Source organism: Cnephaeus nilssonii, assembly GCF_951640355.1.
Source record: "Cnephaeus nilssonii genome assembly, chromosome: 8".
Taxonomy (NCBI): Eukaryota; Metazoa; Chordata; class Mammalia; order Chiroptera; family Vespertilionidae; genus Cnephaeus; species Cnephaeus nilssonii.
Window position 1 is genome coordinate 98,583,771 of NC_137079.1, and position 18,764 is coordinate 98,602,534.

At 41.0% G+C, this 18,764-nt stretch overlaps 2 protein-coding genes across 6 annotated transcripts in view; one reads left to right on the forward strand and one right to left on the reverse strand.

Annotated features, from left to right (window-relative positions):
* Positions 1–18,764, forward strand: part of NBEA (neurobeachin) — an 873,840-nt gene that overhangs the window by 605,102 nt on the left and 249,974 nt on the right. For all 5 annotated transcript variants that reach the window (XM_079778900.1, XM_079778901.1, XM_079778902.1 and 2 more), the window contains one exon: positions 5,986–6,122. In XM_079778900.1, coding sequence (XP_079635026.1) covers positions 5,986–6,122 — 137 coding nt within the window. The remainder of the gene's footprint in view (positions 1–5,985; positions 6,123–18,764) is intronic.
* Positions 8,497–10,506, reverse strand: MAB21L1 (mab-21 like 1). The gene has a single exon (XM_079779079.1). The coding sequence runs from the start codon at positions 9,731–9,733 to the stop codon at positions 8,654–8,656; it is 1,080 nt and encodes a 359-aa protein (XP_079635205.1). The 5' UTR covers positions 9,734–10,506; the 3' UTR covers positions 8,497–8,653.

An 18,764-nucleotide genomic window follows, 5' to 3' on the forward strand; every position in this document is an offset into this window, starting at 1 on the left:
GTGTATGAACTGTACAACCATTACTCTCAATTCTTTTTCTGTCATGTTGCATGCTTCCATTTCACTTATTTTCTTTCTTGGCGATTCCTCATTTTCTTTCCTCAGGGGATTGTTTCGTTGTCTCCCCATTCTAACTATCACCAGAAGGTTCAAATGTCAAGTTGCAGGGGTCTGGGCCATGTGCAGTGGGAGCTTCGCACCCCCCGAGTGTCACTGAAGAGCTCCGACACCAGATGTGTGGCTGCTGTGGGTTGGTGGGATCCACACTCACCCAGGATCAGAGTCTCTGGCAGTTAATGTGGCCTCATGTGCACACCTAGAATCAGGCACCCCGCCTGTGCCACGCTTGAACAGAGACCCCGCTGGCATGTGCCAAAAATCTGAGTCCCCTAGTGTATGTCAGGAGTCAGAGACCCTCTGTGTCCATGCTGAAAATCAAGTATCAGAGTCTCTGTTGCTTGGTGCAGCCTGGGGCCGAAAATCAGGGTCCCTGTGTGCGCAGGCACCAAGAATTGGCGTCACTGGCTCTTAGTGTGAATGCACTGGGAATTAGTGATCCCGGGCACACACGATGAGAAACAGAGTCAAGTCACTGGTGCTCAGTGCTGCCTCTCATGCAGAGGGTCCCCGGTCTGCTTGGGGGACCGGGTTGCACAGTTGCACTGTGTTGGCAGGAGGTCCACTCCTGCCCTGCGGAAAACAGCCTTCCGTGTGTGCTTGCCCTGAATCAAAGTCAGGTGGCACTGCCGCCCTTTGTGGGTGTGGAGTCTGGTCACGCTGGTGTGCACTGCGGGAAACAAAGTCCCCATGTCCGTGCACCCAGGCTCAAATTCAGTGCAGCCCCCCTGTGTGGGTATGGGGTCAGGTCGTGGGAAACAAACTCCCCGAGTTCGCGCGCCCAGGCTCAAATTCAGCACAGCCTCCCTGTGTGAGCATGGGGTCTGGTCGTGCAGGTGTGTGCTGCTGGAAACAAATTCCCCAAGTTCACACATCCAGGCTCAAAATCAGTGCAGTCTCCCTGTGTGGGTGCAGGGTCTGGTTGTGGGAAACAAACTCCCCAAGATCGCGTACCCAGGCTCAAATTCAGCACAGCCTCCCTGTGTGGGCGTGGGGTCTGATAGGGGAAACAAACTTCCCATGTCCATGCATCCAGGCTCAAATTCAGGTAGAGCCACTGCTGCTATGTGTGGGCAGGAGGCCTGTTTGCATGGAGAGGGTCTGGCAGTTCCAAGCCACTGCCACAGGCCAGCGGAGAGGGGGATTGGCTCTGTGACTCACAGAAATCTGCGGCTGGGTTGCCTGGGGTCTTGGTGTCCATGGGTCTGCAGCTGTGGTTGCAGGTCTTTTATCCTAGTGGCTGTGGGGTCCCGGTTTGCTTCTGAGACCAGATTGGGTGGTGGCGAGATTAGGATCCTAGTCTCAAGCAGTTCTGTTCTTCAAGATGGCGTGGTCTCTGTGCCCGCACTGGCCGCCCCCAGAGTGTTTGCGGTGGCAGCGGGGTTTTACTGTCTAAGACTGCCCGGTTTGGCAGCCCCTTGGAAGACCTGCAGGATCTAACTGTCCCTAGCTCACACACACACCACTCATGTCCACACACTCCTCTATCGCTCCCTCACTCTCTCACACACTTTCCCTCCCTACCTTCTTGCCGGTCGCCATCTTCATTCCCCCCAGTTGTTGTTTTTTAATCCATTCATTTACTGATGGGCACTTGGGCTATTTCCAGACCTTCACTATTGTAAACTGCATTGCTATGAACATAGGGATGCTTATATTTTTTCTTATTAGTGTTTCGGGTTTCTTAGGATATATTCCTAGAAGTGAAGTCACTGGGTCAAATGGCAGTTCCATATTTAATTTTTTGAGGAATTTGTTTAGTGGCTGCACCAGTCTGCATTTCCACCAGCAATGTACTAGGGTTCCCTTTTCTCCACATCCTTGCCAGCATTTGTGGTTTGTTGATGGTAGTTGGCCAAGAGACATATGAAAAAATGCTCAATGTCACTAATCATCAGAGAGATGCAAATTAAAATGACAATGAGGTATCACCTCACACCTGTCAGAATAAATTGCCTTTTAATTGCTAGAATGCTATTGACTCCCCTTCCCCCAAAATGATTAATTCCTGGTGTCTGAGAAGAAGGAAAGCAGCCCCTGACCTCTGGAAAGTGGCCTGGCCCTTAAAATGGAGGCCTTGGTATTGTTGGGAGTTGACCTGGAGCTCATAGCTAGACCATGGTGTTCTCCTTTTGGACAGAGCCTCACAGAACACCAACATCAGGCAAGGTCACGTGATGAGGATGTGAGGCAAAAACAACCAGACAAAAACAAGTTCATTCTGCATACTACCTAAATATTGAACATCTCCTCATCTGGCTAATAATACGAGTGACTGCTACTTCTTTGCCAATTGCAGCTGCTTTGATCTAGTTCTCCCTCCCTTTAGATAAGATTTATTAAGACACCCAATCAGAATTATCCCTGCTTCCTGACAGCGTCCAATCCAGAATAAAGTCCTGCTTCCTTCCTTGAACCCTTCCCAAAATCATTTAACCAAAGCCCAAATCCTATAGGAAGTCCTTCCAACACCCACTTGCTAAGTCACACCATTTCCTATGTCACCCTTGTTGCAATGAGCAACAAACGCAATTTTTTCAATTACAGATGTGTTTCTGGTGGTCTTTGGGCAAGAGGATATTCTCACATTCAAGCTGAAAATTGTGAATATTGAACTATAAATTGTATGTAAAATGATTTTGTAAACTATAAAGTTCTATTAAAAATTTGATGTATTAAGATTTCTAGGCTTAGAATTTTGTTTTCAGTAAATTCATCCAAACCCATAAGTGTTTTTTTTAACATTCTACTTTTAAAATATATTTCATGAATAGTTCCCTTCTCAAATATAAAACATATGTTATTTTCTACTCTAGGTTTACCATCTCAGCGGATTAAAGACTCTATGGCTCTAAAGAGAATTTATTCTTTTAAAGATTCTTTGCACTATGCTTGGGAATTGACCTTTGTTTTAATTCAGATTTTAAATTAGCATTAAAATGAAAAGTTATATCCCTGTCCTTCTTTCAAAAATAGTAATGGATCAAGATTTCTTAAACATTATATTCCCAATTCAAAAATGTAAATTATTTTTATTTTTCTTTAATTACCACTTTAGATGATGCAGCTTTAAACTATTATAGGCATCAATAAGGGGAGGAGGTTTTGTCCCATCCATTGGTTTAACCATACTTTATTATTTGTCACTTATATGCATTGTATTTTATTTTTTTATTGCTATAGTATTGATTGGATTGAATATATCTACATTATATTTTGATAACATTATATTTTATCCTTTTATTGCTATAGTAGTGATTGGATTGACTATATCTACATTCAGGTGCCCAACTCACTACAGTAATCAAAGTTAAAGGTTAAATTTTTTACCAATTTATCTTCTAGAATAGAACCTGCTGGATCACCATTGCTCTTGCATCCAGAGATGCTGCCCCTGTTTAACTTTTTTTTTTTTAAAGGGATAGAGGCTTTCAAATATCCACATCTTCCAGATGGAAGATCTACTGGTTTGTGATTGTGCATTACATAAATATCTTAATATGAGATCCCTAAAATCATGAGGCTCTCCCAAAAAGGATTAATGTATAATCCCCTCTCTCTATTGCTGTAGTGGATTAACTCTGCATTCTCTCTGTGACTGGTTTGCTTCCTGAAGGCTACAACAAAAAGACTCAGTGCTCTTTAAACATGGAATTGAAAGTTGTAATTGAATACTAGTATTTCCAAGGGACAAGGGTAAAAATGACACACTATTAAAGCTGAGTATTTTATGACGTGTCTTTCTTAAAGAAGGACCCTTTTGAAGCCCTTTTATAAACCCCCAGAAAATAGCAATTCAATAGAATAAGATGGGAGTAAAATCAAAAGGTAGTGCAGTGTGCTTTCAGAAACACAGAGAAACATGTAGAGAAAATGTGTTACCTGTTAAGTTTACAGAACTGTATTTGAAATTCATAATATATTTTAGTAAATCAGTGTGTATGGTTTTCTTAATGTGTTTCATGATATATTTTCAGTTTTTCCAATTTAATTGTTTGGATCTGTTGAATTACTTTTTAAGAGAAAAAAGCAGTTTGCCATTTTTTATGTTTTTTACCATTCTTGGACTCCAATTGCCAGAAAACTCTATTAAACCAGAAATCACTATCCTTCTGTGTTTACAATAAGGATTTTCCTAAGGTTTTATTTAGCAAGGCCCAACGGTGAATAAGAAGATACTTTGTTTCTCATGTGAATCACATCACCTACTTTCTCAACTTGTTCTAAACAAAAGTGAACCTGGGTTTCTCCGGGAGGGAAACGGAAGAGTGGCGTCCAGAGGAGCCCTGGTGGTGGAAGGGTTAAGGGAGCCGGTCGGTGCCCGGCTTTGGGGATTCTGAGCTGGGCTGGGAGGCAGGGGCGCCTCCGAGCGCCCGCACGACCCTCCAATGAACACAAAGGAGGGCCTGGGGAATAGAAACCCAAACCCACTTGTAATCATACAAGAGATTCAGGCATAATTACTTGAGCAACCTAGATTAAGATTGATGAGTCTTTAAAGTGGCGCTTCAGATCGACCGCTCTGCCCTTTGGAAAGAAAACCCTCCCGGAGCCGGAGCCGAGGTGGACCCCTGACTCCGCCGGCTCCGAAGCGGAAGCTCCGGCCGCGGCCCCAGGCCGGGAGGGAGCCGTAAAGCAAACGGAGGGTTTGCAGTGTTCGCGACCGGGCGGCAGGCACGGTCCGGGGGAGGCTGCCGCCGGCACCGTTGGCTGCACAGCCCCCTTCGAGCGCGGCCCGGCCCTGCAGACAGGCCGGCTTTGAGGGCCCGGGGCCGGTCCCTGCGGGCTGTCCCCGGGCGGCCCCCCGCGTGGCCGTGGCCGTGGCCGTGAGGGCCTCGCTGTCCACAGGGACCCCCCTTTTTATCGCTGCTTTGCTGTTCTGGTGGCTCCTTTGACTAAAAATGCAAGTGAGGGGGTGGAAGGGGATGTGGTGCGTCCTGGCAGAAGATCGGTTATTTCTGATTTCCCTGTCTGAGGTCCAGCTAACCGTGCCGCCCTCCGGGGACTCCTCACCGACCTGCTGAGCCACCCCGTGCACTAGCCTACCCTGCGGAACTCTTAACTCCCAGCTCTAACTCCGACGGAAGGGGTTTGAAGTCAGCACCTTAGTAGGCACATTGTCTAAACATCTTTTGCTGCAGCTTGCTTAATTCCTCTAGTTTAAAAAATAGAGAATTAGAACTTTCCGGACGTTTTCCCGAGAATCGTTTTGTTCAAATGTCTTAACAATTTCATCACCTTTTGACTGGTTCTCTGTTAGAAAAATCACTGCTATGCGATCTTTTTTTTTCTCCTACATAAGAAATGTATTTAATGTCCGTGTGTGCGCGTGTATGTGTCTGTGCACGCCCCGGACACCGATAGTGATCCCCCGCAGGACGCACACCGGAGTGCCTCGGCCTGTCCGCGTTCCCAGCCCGCCTGCCCACACCCTGCGCCCGGCCCTGGGAGCTCGGCCGCCGGTCCGCGGAGCGTCACCGAGGGCTGTTCCCCCCGCAGTGCCCGCCGCCTCGGGTGCTCCGGGCAGAATCGGGCCTCGGAGAGTCCGTTCTGCACTTTTTAGTTGGTCGCAGCGTCTCGCCAACCCTGTAGGATTCCTAGGAGGAGGTTGCAAACTCATTTCCTAAGGGTTACTTATTGGGTTCTCTGGCCTGTTGGGTTTTTATAAAAAGTATTTATTTCTAGTGTCGTTTTAAGGTAATTGTGAAAGCTAAGCTGACCTTACTTATCTCGCAGGAAAGGAACTTGCTACATCGCATAGGCACCGTCTTTGTGGTGCACCTTTAAAAATAAAGCCCGTGGTACCCCCTGGGCGGGGGCCAGAGAGGCCCAGGGACTTAGCTTGACTGCGGCGCCCTTGTCTTTCAGGCCCAGTGGTCCTCAGCACGCCCGCCCAGCTCATCGCTCCCGTGGTGGTGGCCAAAGGGACTCTCTCGATCACCACGACAGAAATCTACTTCGAGGTAGATGAGGATGACCCTGCCTTCAAAAAGATCGACTCTAAAGTGAGTTAAAGTGATGAGGCTACAGGCCTGGCGGCTCTGTGGGAGGAAGTGTTTTTCAATTTTGCTGGGTTTTAAATGACAGTGGGGGAGGGGAGCGGATTCCCATCTTTCTCATAGAAAATAAAATGAGTGAAGTAACACATGCTTTTATTTTATGGGATTGAAGGCTACATTAACGATTTTAAATTCTGTATTACCAGAGCAGGCACATTTTAACAGTCTGTCTACGAGTGCCTTTGTGTGCATTTGGGCAGATTTGGTAGTTAAGCCAATTGCTCCCAAGTCCCTGTGATACAGAATCTCAGGCTCTCTGAGAAGACTGGGAAGGGTTTTATGAAATTTCTTATTGAAATCACTTTTAATTTCCAAAAATGTAGGTTGCAGTGTGAATTATTATTGATTGAAAGGTTATAAGGAAACTGCAGGGAGGGGGATACATTTAGATATAAATTAATCTCCATTATTACATCCATTTTTTATTTCCTGAAATAAGAATGGGTTTTACATGTGAATTTAAAAGGAAGAGAAACTGATTATCTGGGAAGTTTTTACTTAAAATGTGTATATACTAGCGCTGAGATCTTTAAACTTTGTATTCTTCTCTGGGTATAATGCCAGAAAATACACTTTTGGAGGATTTGACATGCATATTTTGTTTGTTTTTTATGTCTTGTGTAGATTTAAAAACCTGAATATTAGGGCAGCTCTACACCTCTGCACGTTCTTCTGCAATCAATTTTATTGTTATTTTAACTTGTATGTTATGTACAATTTGTAAACTTTTTTCCTGAGGTTAAGAATTCAAGGACAGAAGTGTCATGCTAGATATTTAAGAATCATTTTACAAACGTCTTCCTTTAAAGTAGTTTTCAGAGACAATTATTCTAAAATAGTCAAAGACAAATGCTCCCATAGATCCAGAACTTTATCCTTTCTATTTAAATTTTATATAGAAATAAAGCATTATAAAATGCTATTTGTAGAATAGCAATTGAAATTCTAAAATTTACCCCCACCTGAATTTACTAATAACCTTAAGGCCATAGGTGATTCGCTCTTCTCAGCACTTGTTGACTATTAAAACACTCTCTGAAAGATTGTTACGGGACTTCTTTCACTTCTAGATCCAAAAGAATTGAATTTTACAAATAAGTGTAAATATAATATATTTGACTTTAAATAATTTAAAGTTTGTCTTTATGCTTTTAGTATTAGCTAGCCCTATAAAGTAAAAAGGAATTTTGGATTTCTGATTAATTTACTCAGCTATTTGAACACTGCATAAAATAAGGTCTGACATTAACTGGTCAGAAATTATCTTCATTTTATTAGCTAGCATAGTTTTCATTTACAAATTTCAAAATTTTTATGATTTTGATTAGTTCACTTCTGTGAGTTAGTCTGATTTTTAACTCAGCAGTCTTCACTGTCATAACATTTTTTTCCTTATATCATCAAAAATGGTACAGAAATACTAACCTAGAAGAGCAAGCTTTCATGGGTAGATTTAAATTGTGTTTGTCGTGGAAAGAAATAGTCTTATAAGTAAGTTAGAAAGTGAGAGTATATTGTTATCTTTTGTTGCTCTACAAAAAAACATTGTAATGTTTAAAATATTCAAGTGGGTTCAATTTTCAAAATGAAGTATTACATCTTTTCAAAGAAAAACAATTTAAAGTGACACACAACTTTTATTTTACCTCTTTATTAGCTTCTAATTAAATAAAAACCAGCAACAGAAATTAAAATCTAAATCTCAAAAGTAGTTATCCAGTGTATTTCAAGTGCATTTTTCAAATATATAATTCAGATATTCAAGCGTTATTATATACGCTGAATTCAAATTTCTTTGACTATATTTAAATAACATTTCAAGTATATTTATGGAATGTTAGAAATAGAACAAGCAATATATTTGAAACAAAATGTAAACTTTTAAAAGTTCAGACACTTTCAAAGACAGATAAAGTATGGGGAGGAAATCTACCTTTAAATGTTATCTTTGTTAGAGGGAAATGTCTGGAAGTATCCAAAATGGCAATTTAACTTCTGTTCACCAAATCACAAAACACAAACATCCACACTTCAAAGACAATGTGAGATCACAATATTTGTTACAAATAAAAATATACATTACACTCTCCTTCAGATGGCATATCCAAATCATGGTTACTCACAGACAGATGCACCTAAGTCACAGGATTGCTATAATCCTTTGATAGTCAGGCAGAGTGCTCCCTGTGGGCTTGCATTACAGCTGGGTGTTTTCAGGGTGTCATTGTGTACTTTCCAAGAGAATTATGAAATCCTTTGAAAGAAGTCTCTAATACTGGCGGGTTGGGGCTTTCCTTTATCTACTTTCCCCACTGTTTTTCTCCCCTTGGAGGGGTGGGTGAGATGATGCCTCAGCATTGTCTTATTCCTTTTTAAGGAAGAGCTTGTGTGCACTGTCAAACGGTGTGTTGGGGACCGAACAGGAAGTGTACCCTTAATTGGGATTTTGAGAAGAGGAATCACGCTTCGGCTGTTCTCTAAAGTTTTTCCAAACTTTTCGGGTTGGTCAGGATCTCCCTCGCCAGGCGCCACGTCTGCTTGGCGGCGTTCTCCAGCGCCGAGTGCGGTTTGCCCTGGAACAGGTCGAGGTTCGGGAGGAAGTAGTGCGGGCACCGCCGGCACTGCAGGCAGGAGATGAGCTGCAGCAGAATGCCGTTGAGCCGGTCGCCCAGGCAGGACTCGTCCCAGTCGGCCTCCCGGGGATGCTTCTCGCACTCGTAGGACACCAGGGTCTTCATGTGGTAGTTGTTCAGGGGCTGGCCGGGCAGTTCCAGGTGGCGGTCCCGCAGGGTTTTGAGGATGGACAGGCACTTCTTGCGGCAGCCGCCCATCTGCAGCCGGTTCTCGGCTTCGGCGAACTGCAGCACCCAGGCGTCGCTCTCCGCCGAGCTCTGCTTGCCGGCCAGGGAGTGGCACTCCTTGGACAAGAGGTTGAAGCCCTCCGCCTTGACCTCCGCCACCCGGTTGGGGCCCGGCCAGGGGATGTGGGGAAGCGGCCAGTGCGCAGCGCTCCGCGGCCAGATCCCGGTGCACTTAAAGGCGGGGGTGATCTGCACCACGTACCGGTCTCGGATTCGCAGTTTCACTTCGCTGGTGTCCGCCACCATCTTCACCACGTCCCTGTAGCTGCATTTGTCCACGGCTTGGGCCACCAGCGTCTGGAACCTGGACCGGATTTTGCGCGCCGAGAGGTAGCCGGAGGCGGTGATGAATTCCACCCAGAGGGACATGCTCCTCTTGCGCCCGTCGCTCAGCTTCAGCACCGCGCAGCCGGGCAGCGAGCCGTCGTCCACAAAGTTAAAGACCCCCATCTGGTTCAGGTACAGCACCACCTCAAACTCGGTGGGGGAGACGACCTCCAAGCCCTCGTAGCGGTTGTCCATTTCGTTGAGGGAGCTGATAAAGCGGGGCTCCTGCACCTCCACCTCTTTCAGCACGTCGGACACGACTTTGCAGACCTCCCGGATCGTTTTAGCAATGGCAGCTTTCCTGGCTTGGCACTTTTCGTTGTAGTATTTGTTCAGATGGTACACCAGCTTGGCCTGGGCCGCGATCATGTTGGGGCAGAGATCCGGATTGTACACCGGAGTCTCGCAGTAGGCGGTGGGATCCAACGCGGCTGCTACAGCTGGAGCCAACTTCGTGCGGAAACGGCCCGGGCCCTGCGCGCTCCGACCCGGTCCGGACGCGCCGCTGCGGGGCTTCTAGTGGCCGCGGCCCCCTCCTGGGGTCTAGGCGCCCGGCGACGCTTACAATGCAACGCCGCCCCCCTCCCCCCTTCCTCGGCCTCTCTTCCTCTTTTAAAGAATCCTGGCGGGAGAGATCCCCTCCTCAGTTACAAAAACAAAGTTGCGCTGATACCCAGCAAAGCTCTTCAGGAGTCAAAATAAACCCTTTCCGTCTTTATTTACCCTTTCCGAGAGTCATTGTGTGTGCAGGACTGTTAATCAGGTGGAGGAAAAGTGTGCCGCGTGTGTCAGGGGTGAGGGTGCGTGTGCATGTGTCAGAAGAAGCTGCTGTCGGTTTGTCTCGGAGCCCAGGCGCGCTCGTGTGGAAATTATAAAGGCAGGGCCAGGCAGGCTGGCGGCCAATCGCCACTGGGCTCGTCACCACAGCCTCCGCCGGCTCCAGCCAGGCTAATTAATCCCCCTCGTGGATGCAGGCACAGGATCTAAAGGTAGGAGGCTGCTGCAGGCAGAAACCCACCCAGGCCTCCTAGACACTTTTGGAAACCCAGAGGAATCTCTCAGCTTTGGTATTACTTGAAGCATACTGACATTTTGGAAAAGACTTGGCAAAGTGGTACTCTTGGTGCTGAAAACCCTATCTGTCTTTTTACCGCTGAAATGCATATACAGGTGTATGAATGGTCGTCCACCAATTAGTGAACTAGTTGGGGTTTTCTGAGACAGGAGTCACTAACTTACATTTAGAGGAAGAAGATCATTAATGTCTGATAATCCTGGAGGTCTTTTAAAATACAAGTTGAAAGTTTGCTCTTTCCTGATTATGCAGGTTGGCTTTCTGGATGTTCCTATATGTTAGAATGATTTTTAAAAACATTATGCAATGTGTTGGGGGAGATCATGTTGGGGCAGAGATCCGGATTGTATTTGTACCTTATTTACAGTCATTGAGAGGCATCCAAAAGTTATTGTTAAGTGTGTTAGATACTGTCTACCCCACTTCAAGTCAGGGTGTTAAAAAATGTTTAGTACACCTCTCCCTCCTCTCTGTACTGTGGTAGGCTTGTCCAACATCACAAGTGGGACGCTAAGTTTTGTATGCATTGATAGAAATATTTGAAAAATCAATTACCTCTGTGATGGAGAGATTATTAACATATGTTCTTAATGAGCTGTATGTGAAATTCAAGAAAGATCATTGAAATGAGACCTACTGGCAGACACCTTTCCTGAAAATTTGCAGGTTTGGGTTTTCTTGCTCGTTTTTACAGATGTATAATTAAGGATATATCTCCTCTCTTAAGTGTCCTTAGTGCTGACCTGACAGTAGACTTCTAATTTTATATGACTCTAAGTGATTTGATTAAGGAAAAATGATTAAGATTTTAAAAGAAAATTAATTTACAGTCATCCAGGATTTTTAATTAAATATCATTTTGGGGAAATTAGAAAGAAATCAACATTTCTAAATTTGGAGCCTTGAAACAGAGGAGGAAATGGATTTATATAGAATTTTTTTTGTGTGTGTGTGTGTGGTACCAATTATGTCCTTAATGAACTAGTAAAGGAAAGAAATACTACTTAGGGTAATGCAGTGGTTTTAAAACCTAGGCAGATTTTTAATCGCCAACCTTTAATTTAGATGCCCTCTCTTTCAAATTAAGAATATTTCCAGCAAAATCCTCTAATGCCTGGTAACAATTTTGTAGGCGCTTTCTTTCAGAACAGCTTTTAACAAGATCTCGTTCAGGGCCCCCAATTTTTACTCAATCTTTTGATTAGGGGGCGGGGGTGGCGACAGCAGAGCATCACAAAACCACCTATTATTGACTTTCTCGTTATCCAAGAGAGATACATTCTGATTTAACTTAAAATAGTACATTAGATTTGGAGCTTACAGCATTCATCTGCGCTATTCCTCGAGAACCTTCCATTCCCTTAGGGGCTGGGGTTGGGGTCACCGAACGCCCCTCCCCACTTTGCCGGCTTTGCGGGTGAACGCACTGCTACCTTTTGGCAGCTGGAAGAGGAAGCAAATCTGAGCGGAGGAACCCAGGGCCGCTAGGGCGAAGCTGTGCGCCAGTCTCCGGGGAAAAGCCACCTCGGGCTCCATTCGGCGCAGGTCGCCCTGTGCTTCCCGCTGCGCCGCACTCCCAGGCCGTCCTTTCCCCTCTGCTCTCAGTCCCACAGGCTTCATTTCTGTGAGCCGCTATTTCACAGCCTTGCTCGGTGTGCCGGGTGTCTTCAGGTCCGCGGAGAGCCCCGTCTCTGCCCACACCCTCAGCCCGGGCCCACATGTGGTTGCAGCCAAACCGGCGCTTGCTGACCGCTGGCCGCGGCCCCTGCGCCCTGCGCGCTGCGCGCTCCCCTGCGGCTCAGGCTGGAGATGCTTCGACGGGACTCACCGCTCCATCTCTTGGGCCACCTGCCTATTTCCCCAGTTACCGAGAACCGGACGCAGCCTGGGACGCGGAGGCCCGCGGCCGTTCCGGGGACGTGGCGGGGCCGTCCGGCGGGGTCTCAGGCGAAGGGCGGAGGGCGGCCGGCGGGCCTGCTGCAGCCGGGCGCGCAGGTGGCGCATCTTCAGGGCGCGCTGTGAGGCCTAATTGGCTTAAAGCAGCTAAACACTGAAGCACTTCGTGCCAACTAATTGGTGTAACCGGGGCCTTTTCCTAACGATTTGCACTTTGAAGAAGAAAAATGGATGTTGAGAAAAGGACTAAGACACGCGTTAGCCCTCCAGTGTTCCACGAAAGTGAAGTCCTTCCGTTTCAAGGACACCGGGCGTGTGGGCTGATCAGCTTCCTACAGCACCCTGCTCCGCCCCGGGCGCCGACGGTGATTTACATAACACCAGACTCACCCGCCCGCCCTCTCTCTCGGGAAACTCATGCTCCCGTGCGAGTGCTGCTTGTGGCCGCAGCGCAGTGGTTTTCATTTGAACACGGGGAATGAATTGCTTTCTGTATCTGAACCTTTCCAAAGATCTCCTCAACCTCTCAGCTATTGAAGGGAACATCAAACTGTTCTGAGGAGTGTGCTTTCTATCCCTTACCTCTTCTTTTTATTGAAATGACCTATGGAGAGGAACTTAAAAGATATAGGAAATTTTTGCTATAATTTAGCCTTTTTAAATCAAGGTTTTGGAGTTAGATTTGTTTTATGGGAGTAACTTAACTATTGTATAGTAAAAAAAAAATTTAAATATCATTTGCCCCATTGAACTACTTACTTCAAATGATTACATGGAAATAGCTTAAAATCAATTTATTTACTTATATGAAAACTTTATAAAACAACTCGAATGACACCAGTCTTATATGTTTTTACTATGAATATAATTTTAGTACTAGAATAAAAGCTTGTGTGTGTCCCATGCTTTAGGATATGTGTTAATTGTTTTCACTGGTATGCTATGCAGGCATGTTTGACATGAGCTAATAATAGAATGATAATTGAAGAAAACTGACCTAATTGAAGGGGGGAGGGAGGAATCAAGAACCTCATGATTTAATGAAAATTTGAGATGCTTACATTTGAATGGTATTTGGAATTTTAAGGACTAACCAATTCGATTTTTTTTCTTTTTTCATTTCGTTTACCTAGTTTACTAGGCAGCCTTGATTTAAGATACCACTTAGGAAAAAAAGTCCAAAGAAGTCACAAGCTTACCATTATCATAAATTTTGGTACTTATTAATGAATATAAAACAAATACTGTGATTTTTAACAATTCAAAGCATTCAAAATAACAATGGCAAAATATTTTTCTGTAAGTGCTATTTCCTAGGTAACTTATCCCCATTTTGTTATATTATATTATGAGATAAACAAAGTAATGTAAAAATAGTCACCTTATTAGGTTTAAAGAAAAAGTTATTATGTTGAGAAATGTAGAACTGCAGGGTTTGTCTTTTTTAAAAAAATCTAATTTAAATTTTAATTACATGTTCATAAATTTAAGCACTTGTGACCTTTCATTTGGAAAAACTTATCTGTTAGTGGATGTGCACACACATGTTAAATGTTCACAAATATATTGTTTTGTGTTTTTTCATTATCTGCTGGTTGCTATTCTGGTCCCAAATATTCATGAATTTAAAGCTTTATTTTTTAATATGTGCTTATTACACTGGGGAGATAAAAAGAATATGAAGTTGAGTTTATTGAATTATTTATCCCTATTGCTGGAGTGGCTTTGAAGGCTCATTGTAAGCATTTGATTTCTACCCCCCTCTTCTTTCTTTCTTTCTTTTTTTTTTTTTTAATGTACCCAGGCTACTTCATCTGTTTTATTCTGCCAGACACAATATATTTCCTTTTTTTTTTTACACTAGAGAAATTAAAGACAGATATTTGTACAGGGTTTTCTTTATGTGTCACATTAAATAAAGTAAAATAGAGGGAGTTTTTCTGGTAATCTAATTTGATGGCATCCATACCTTTTTTCCTAGTGTGACTCCTGGTATAATAACATTTGAAACAAAGTAACTTGAGAGCTTCAAAAGTTTCAGTGATTTATTGAAATAGTTATTTTATATTTTAGTATCAGGTTTATGACAAAGTAAAGCAAAGAATTGAGGTCACTGTACAATTTAGACCCTATTTTATTTCTTCAACCAGAGCATCCGGATAATTATGGTTAATTTTTTAAAAAGTGTTTCCTTAATTCTTCACTTGAATGATCAAGGCTATTCCCTCAGTTTTCCTCCTCCTTACAGTGCACAATCAAATAGGTTTGTAGTAGGGAGTACTTTTGTTTTTCCTGCAGTGTTGCTTAGTAAACATGTTCTTGGTGCTTATAAATGTTGACAAGAAGATAACTTTGAGATTAAAACTGAAAGTTGGAAGTGTACTTACTTTTTGTCACCACACTTACATTTGAAGATTTGAGCCGATGCTGGATAACTGTCCAAATCTTTTCCTTGGATAGGAAACTAAATTTAAAGCCTGGGTTATTTAGATAATTGTCTCAGTTTCTTAACTTCATTTGCATTAATATGTACTAATTACACTGGGGAGATAAAAAGAATATGAAGTTGAGTTTATTGGATTATGTATCCCAACACAGAGGTACAGGATATTTTAAGTTGCATCTGTAAACTGAAAAACTTGGGGCTGAGAGTTATCAATGAAAATATTTTCTTATTGCTCAAAATAAGTGTGATCTAACCCTTCCCAAACATATGAGGATATTGGGGCTAGTCATTCATTGATTATTATGGAGCAAGTGTTGTTTCCAATATTCTAGTTCCTCATAAAGCTTTTAAAGGTCACTGTTATCTTTACAAACTCTAAAATTAAATTCATATTGTTAGATTTCAGTTTATAATTTTTATTTGGATATTCTGAACATATTCTAACAGGATAATTGGGCTCCTGTGATTCTTTCCTATATGAAAATTATGCATTCCATAATCTATAACTAACATACTAGTAGATTTACCTGTAAGCCTGCCTCCTTGGTACTTTGGTACCGAGGAGTTTTATTGCACATAGAGAAAACAATGGAAGCAGATGTAATTAGGTCTTGCTAATCTGTACATTTGTAGTGGGTCATCCAGGACTACATAGCTCTCATCACTGTACTGTACTATATGTGATTAAGCCACTGAAAATACTCAGCATGACCTTGAGGCTAACATATGGCATGTAGATAATCAACTTCCAGTGATTGCATGTCTTAAACAGCCTTTGCTATTTCTAATTTATAGTTTTGCAGCTTATTTTTTAATTGAACAAAGCAATTCCTCTAAACTAGGGTTTACTTTTTTAATGATCAGTAACTGTAGTGATAATAAAAAGATTACTTTAAATAAAAACGATTACCTTTTATCACGTATATTATATGCAATAAAATACTATAAGTGATTTACAGGAAAAAGGAAATTCATTTATAAATAGAAACTTTCTTTATAGATTTACATGTAAATGTAGAGATTACAACATTATCTGAGAGTAGATCGCCTAAATAATATTGCATTTCCACTTATGATTATTTTCACTATTATAATAATTTATAATAATGTGTACTATTTCTTAAAAACACAATTTTCCATATAATGATTAGTCAAAAATATCATTACAAATTCTAAGTAGATAATACTTTTAAATCTACATATGTTTACTGATTTTATCTAAACATCTAGATCTAATCAAAGCATAAAGAGCATAGGGTCTGTAAGACAATATTTCTAATAAAAAGTTATGAACCCATTGAAATGAAAAGTATAAAGTAATTTTATTTTTATGTCAAATCTTTTATTATTTTAAGTACATTTCATGAATGTATGATTTGCATACAACAATATTTAATCTTATCATTTTTTTCCATATGAATGCGCCATTTTATGAATTCTGACAAATTTATACAACCATATAGCATTAGTCTGACACAGATATAGAACATTTCTATTACCATAGGAAAAGTTTCCTCATGCCCTATTTTATTTTTAATTTGTAAATTTTATGATTCATTTATAAATGGGTGTCTTAATATTTTATCAAAAAATCTTTAGACTGTAAAAACCTTTATTTATTCCCCTAGAATTTATTATTTAATCATGCTTCTAATTTAAGACCAGTTTTAATGAGAGAGCAGCACTGAAGTAGAGGCAGAATACAAAATAATATTCCAGATATACAAACAACAGGTTTACAATTTTTGTTTTACTTAACATTTGTTTAATTTTAATATATGCGACATTAATGCTTGGTAAAAGATTCTTTTTTTTTTCAAAGGAACTGCCAGTATTTGTTATGCTAGCATGAATGTATGTATTAGACTTGTGAATATAGTTTACAGTTTGCATGTCAAGATATGTATTAAGAAATGGGTTTTCATATAAATGAGCAACATTGAGACATTTGTAATGATACTAGCATTATGTCATTAGAGAAATAAATCTTATCTCAACATTTAAATTACAGTTTACATTTTCAGTAAATTAATCCTTTCTTTGAGAGTTGGGAAACAAGGCCAAGAAGTTTATTAGAGCTAATATTAATTAATATACATACATTCTTGGAACATATGTTACTAATCCTAGTTTTGTATGAATATATGTCATTTAAATTTAGATGTTTATAAATACACCAAAGAATTCTTAAATTTTAGGAGCGTAAACATTTTTATTGATAATAATGCTTTTTTAAGTATTTTGCCTTTTTACAACTTTGAATAGTACAATAAGTCTCTATTTCTTCCCTCAAGATATATAATTACTTAAATGCTTTCTGTATTATATCTTTATTTGGCAATTACAATAGAAAATGTAATGCAATGCATGCTTACGGGCCTACTAAGAAAGAAATTATTGCTTTCTTAATAATCTTAAAGTATTTTTAGGAAGTATATTCTTTTTATGGTTTGCAAAATAGCCTGTGCATGCAAATTGTATGTACACACACTCACACACCCACACACACACAGCCCCAGTGTTTCAGACAGTAAAAGATTGAATTGGCCTCTATACATTTTTTATGTTAACTTGTTAAAAGGAAACAGCTACTAAATATAGGGTTCTTTTCACCACCAGGGTGTAATATCACATCTGCAAGATTGTTTCATAATAACCATACAGTTCTCAATTATACCTTAAGAGATTGCAGCTAAATGGATTTTAAAATAATAACAACTGGAAATTTCTACCGTATTTATCCAGTCATGTATACTATGACAGTTTTGAGTGTTATGAACTTTTAATTGTGAAGTTGAGAAGTTTAAAAATTGCTAGCTATTCTGTCCATAGAAACAAAATTATATCGCTCCATCATCACATACACAATGTTCATGCGTATATAAAAACACCTACACTTATTTAAAATTGTTCTCTACTTTTTTGCAACAGACCAAGGTTAACTTTTTTGCAACCTAAACCTGTATTTTATAAGCAAATTGCATAACTCACTAGGATGAAAAAGTGAGGTTTGGGGGCTTTATTGTTTTTGCTTCTTTTCTAGCAAATTCAGTTCTTCATTTGTTTTGCTCTCCACGCTGCATTAGCACAGTTTTCCCCTGTGTGCATCTGCCAGTGTACAATTTAGCCACGGGCATCTGTAGACCTTGTGGTGATCAGTATTGCAGGCAAAAGCCATATGTGTTTAAATTTTTAAAAAATCTCTTTATTTCATTTGCTGTTTTAACTGGATGGATAACTTTTGTGCCTCAAGACAGAAGAAGAAAAAATACAGAAATAATTAATTGCCTCTATTCTTGAGGCAGCTTCATTTCCCCCTCCAATATGGAATGCTTGTCAGCTTTCCTGATAAATGACTGCATGTATTTGCATAGATTTTACATTAACACAAAAATTAGTTTTATTTGTGGAAAACTAGTTTACATAATAATATAAGACCTAGTGTTATTGATTATGTTTCCAAGCATTGATGATTTTGTAAAGGGATTGTAGGTTCTTATTTTTTAAAGACCTGATCGATCCATTTCTTAATTTAAACTTTCTTTGCTTTAGATAGTTTTGCATTAATAAGATAAAAATATTTATAAAATGCTAAAGTTTTAAAAATTATTTTCTGGATATGTTAACCACAGCTATTTCAGATCCACAGTTAGTAGCACTCATGTGGTGAAAAGATTCTGATTTTAAACTTTGGCATGGACTATTTAAAAATATTTATTATCAATTATATACACCTCAAATAGTTGGAGTATTGCATCTATGTGAATGATTTACATTTCATATTCATGCTATCAAAAGGACAGATACTTCATTGGATATGCTTATTCCTGATGCATTGTTTACAACCAAATTTAAAATATATCTGAGAACTATTCTCTCCATCGTCAATCTGTTTTCTTGAATATACTTAATCCAGTCTTGAAGAAAATCACTCTGCTTGAGCTACTTGGGTGCTGAAAACAATCCTCCCTCTCTAAGTGGCA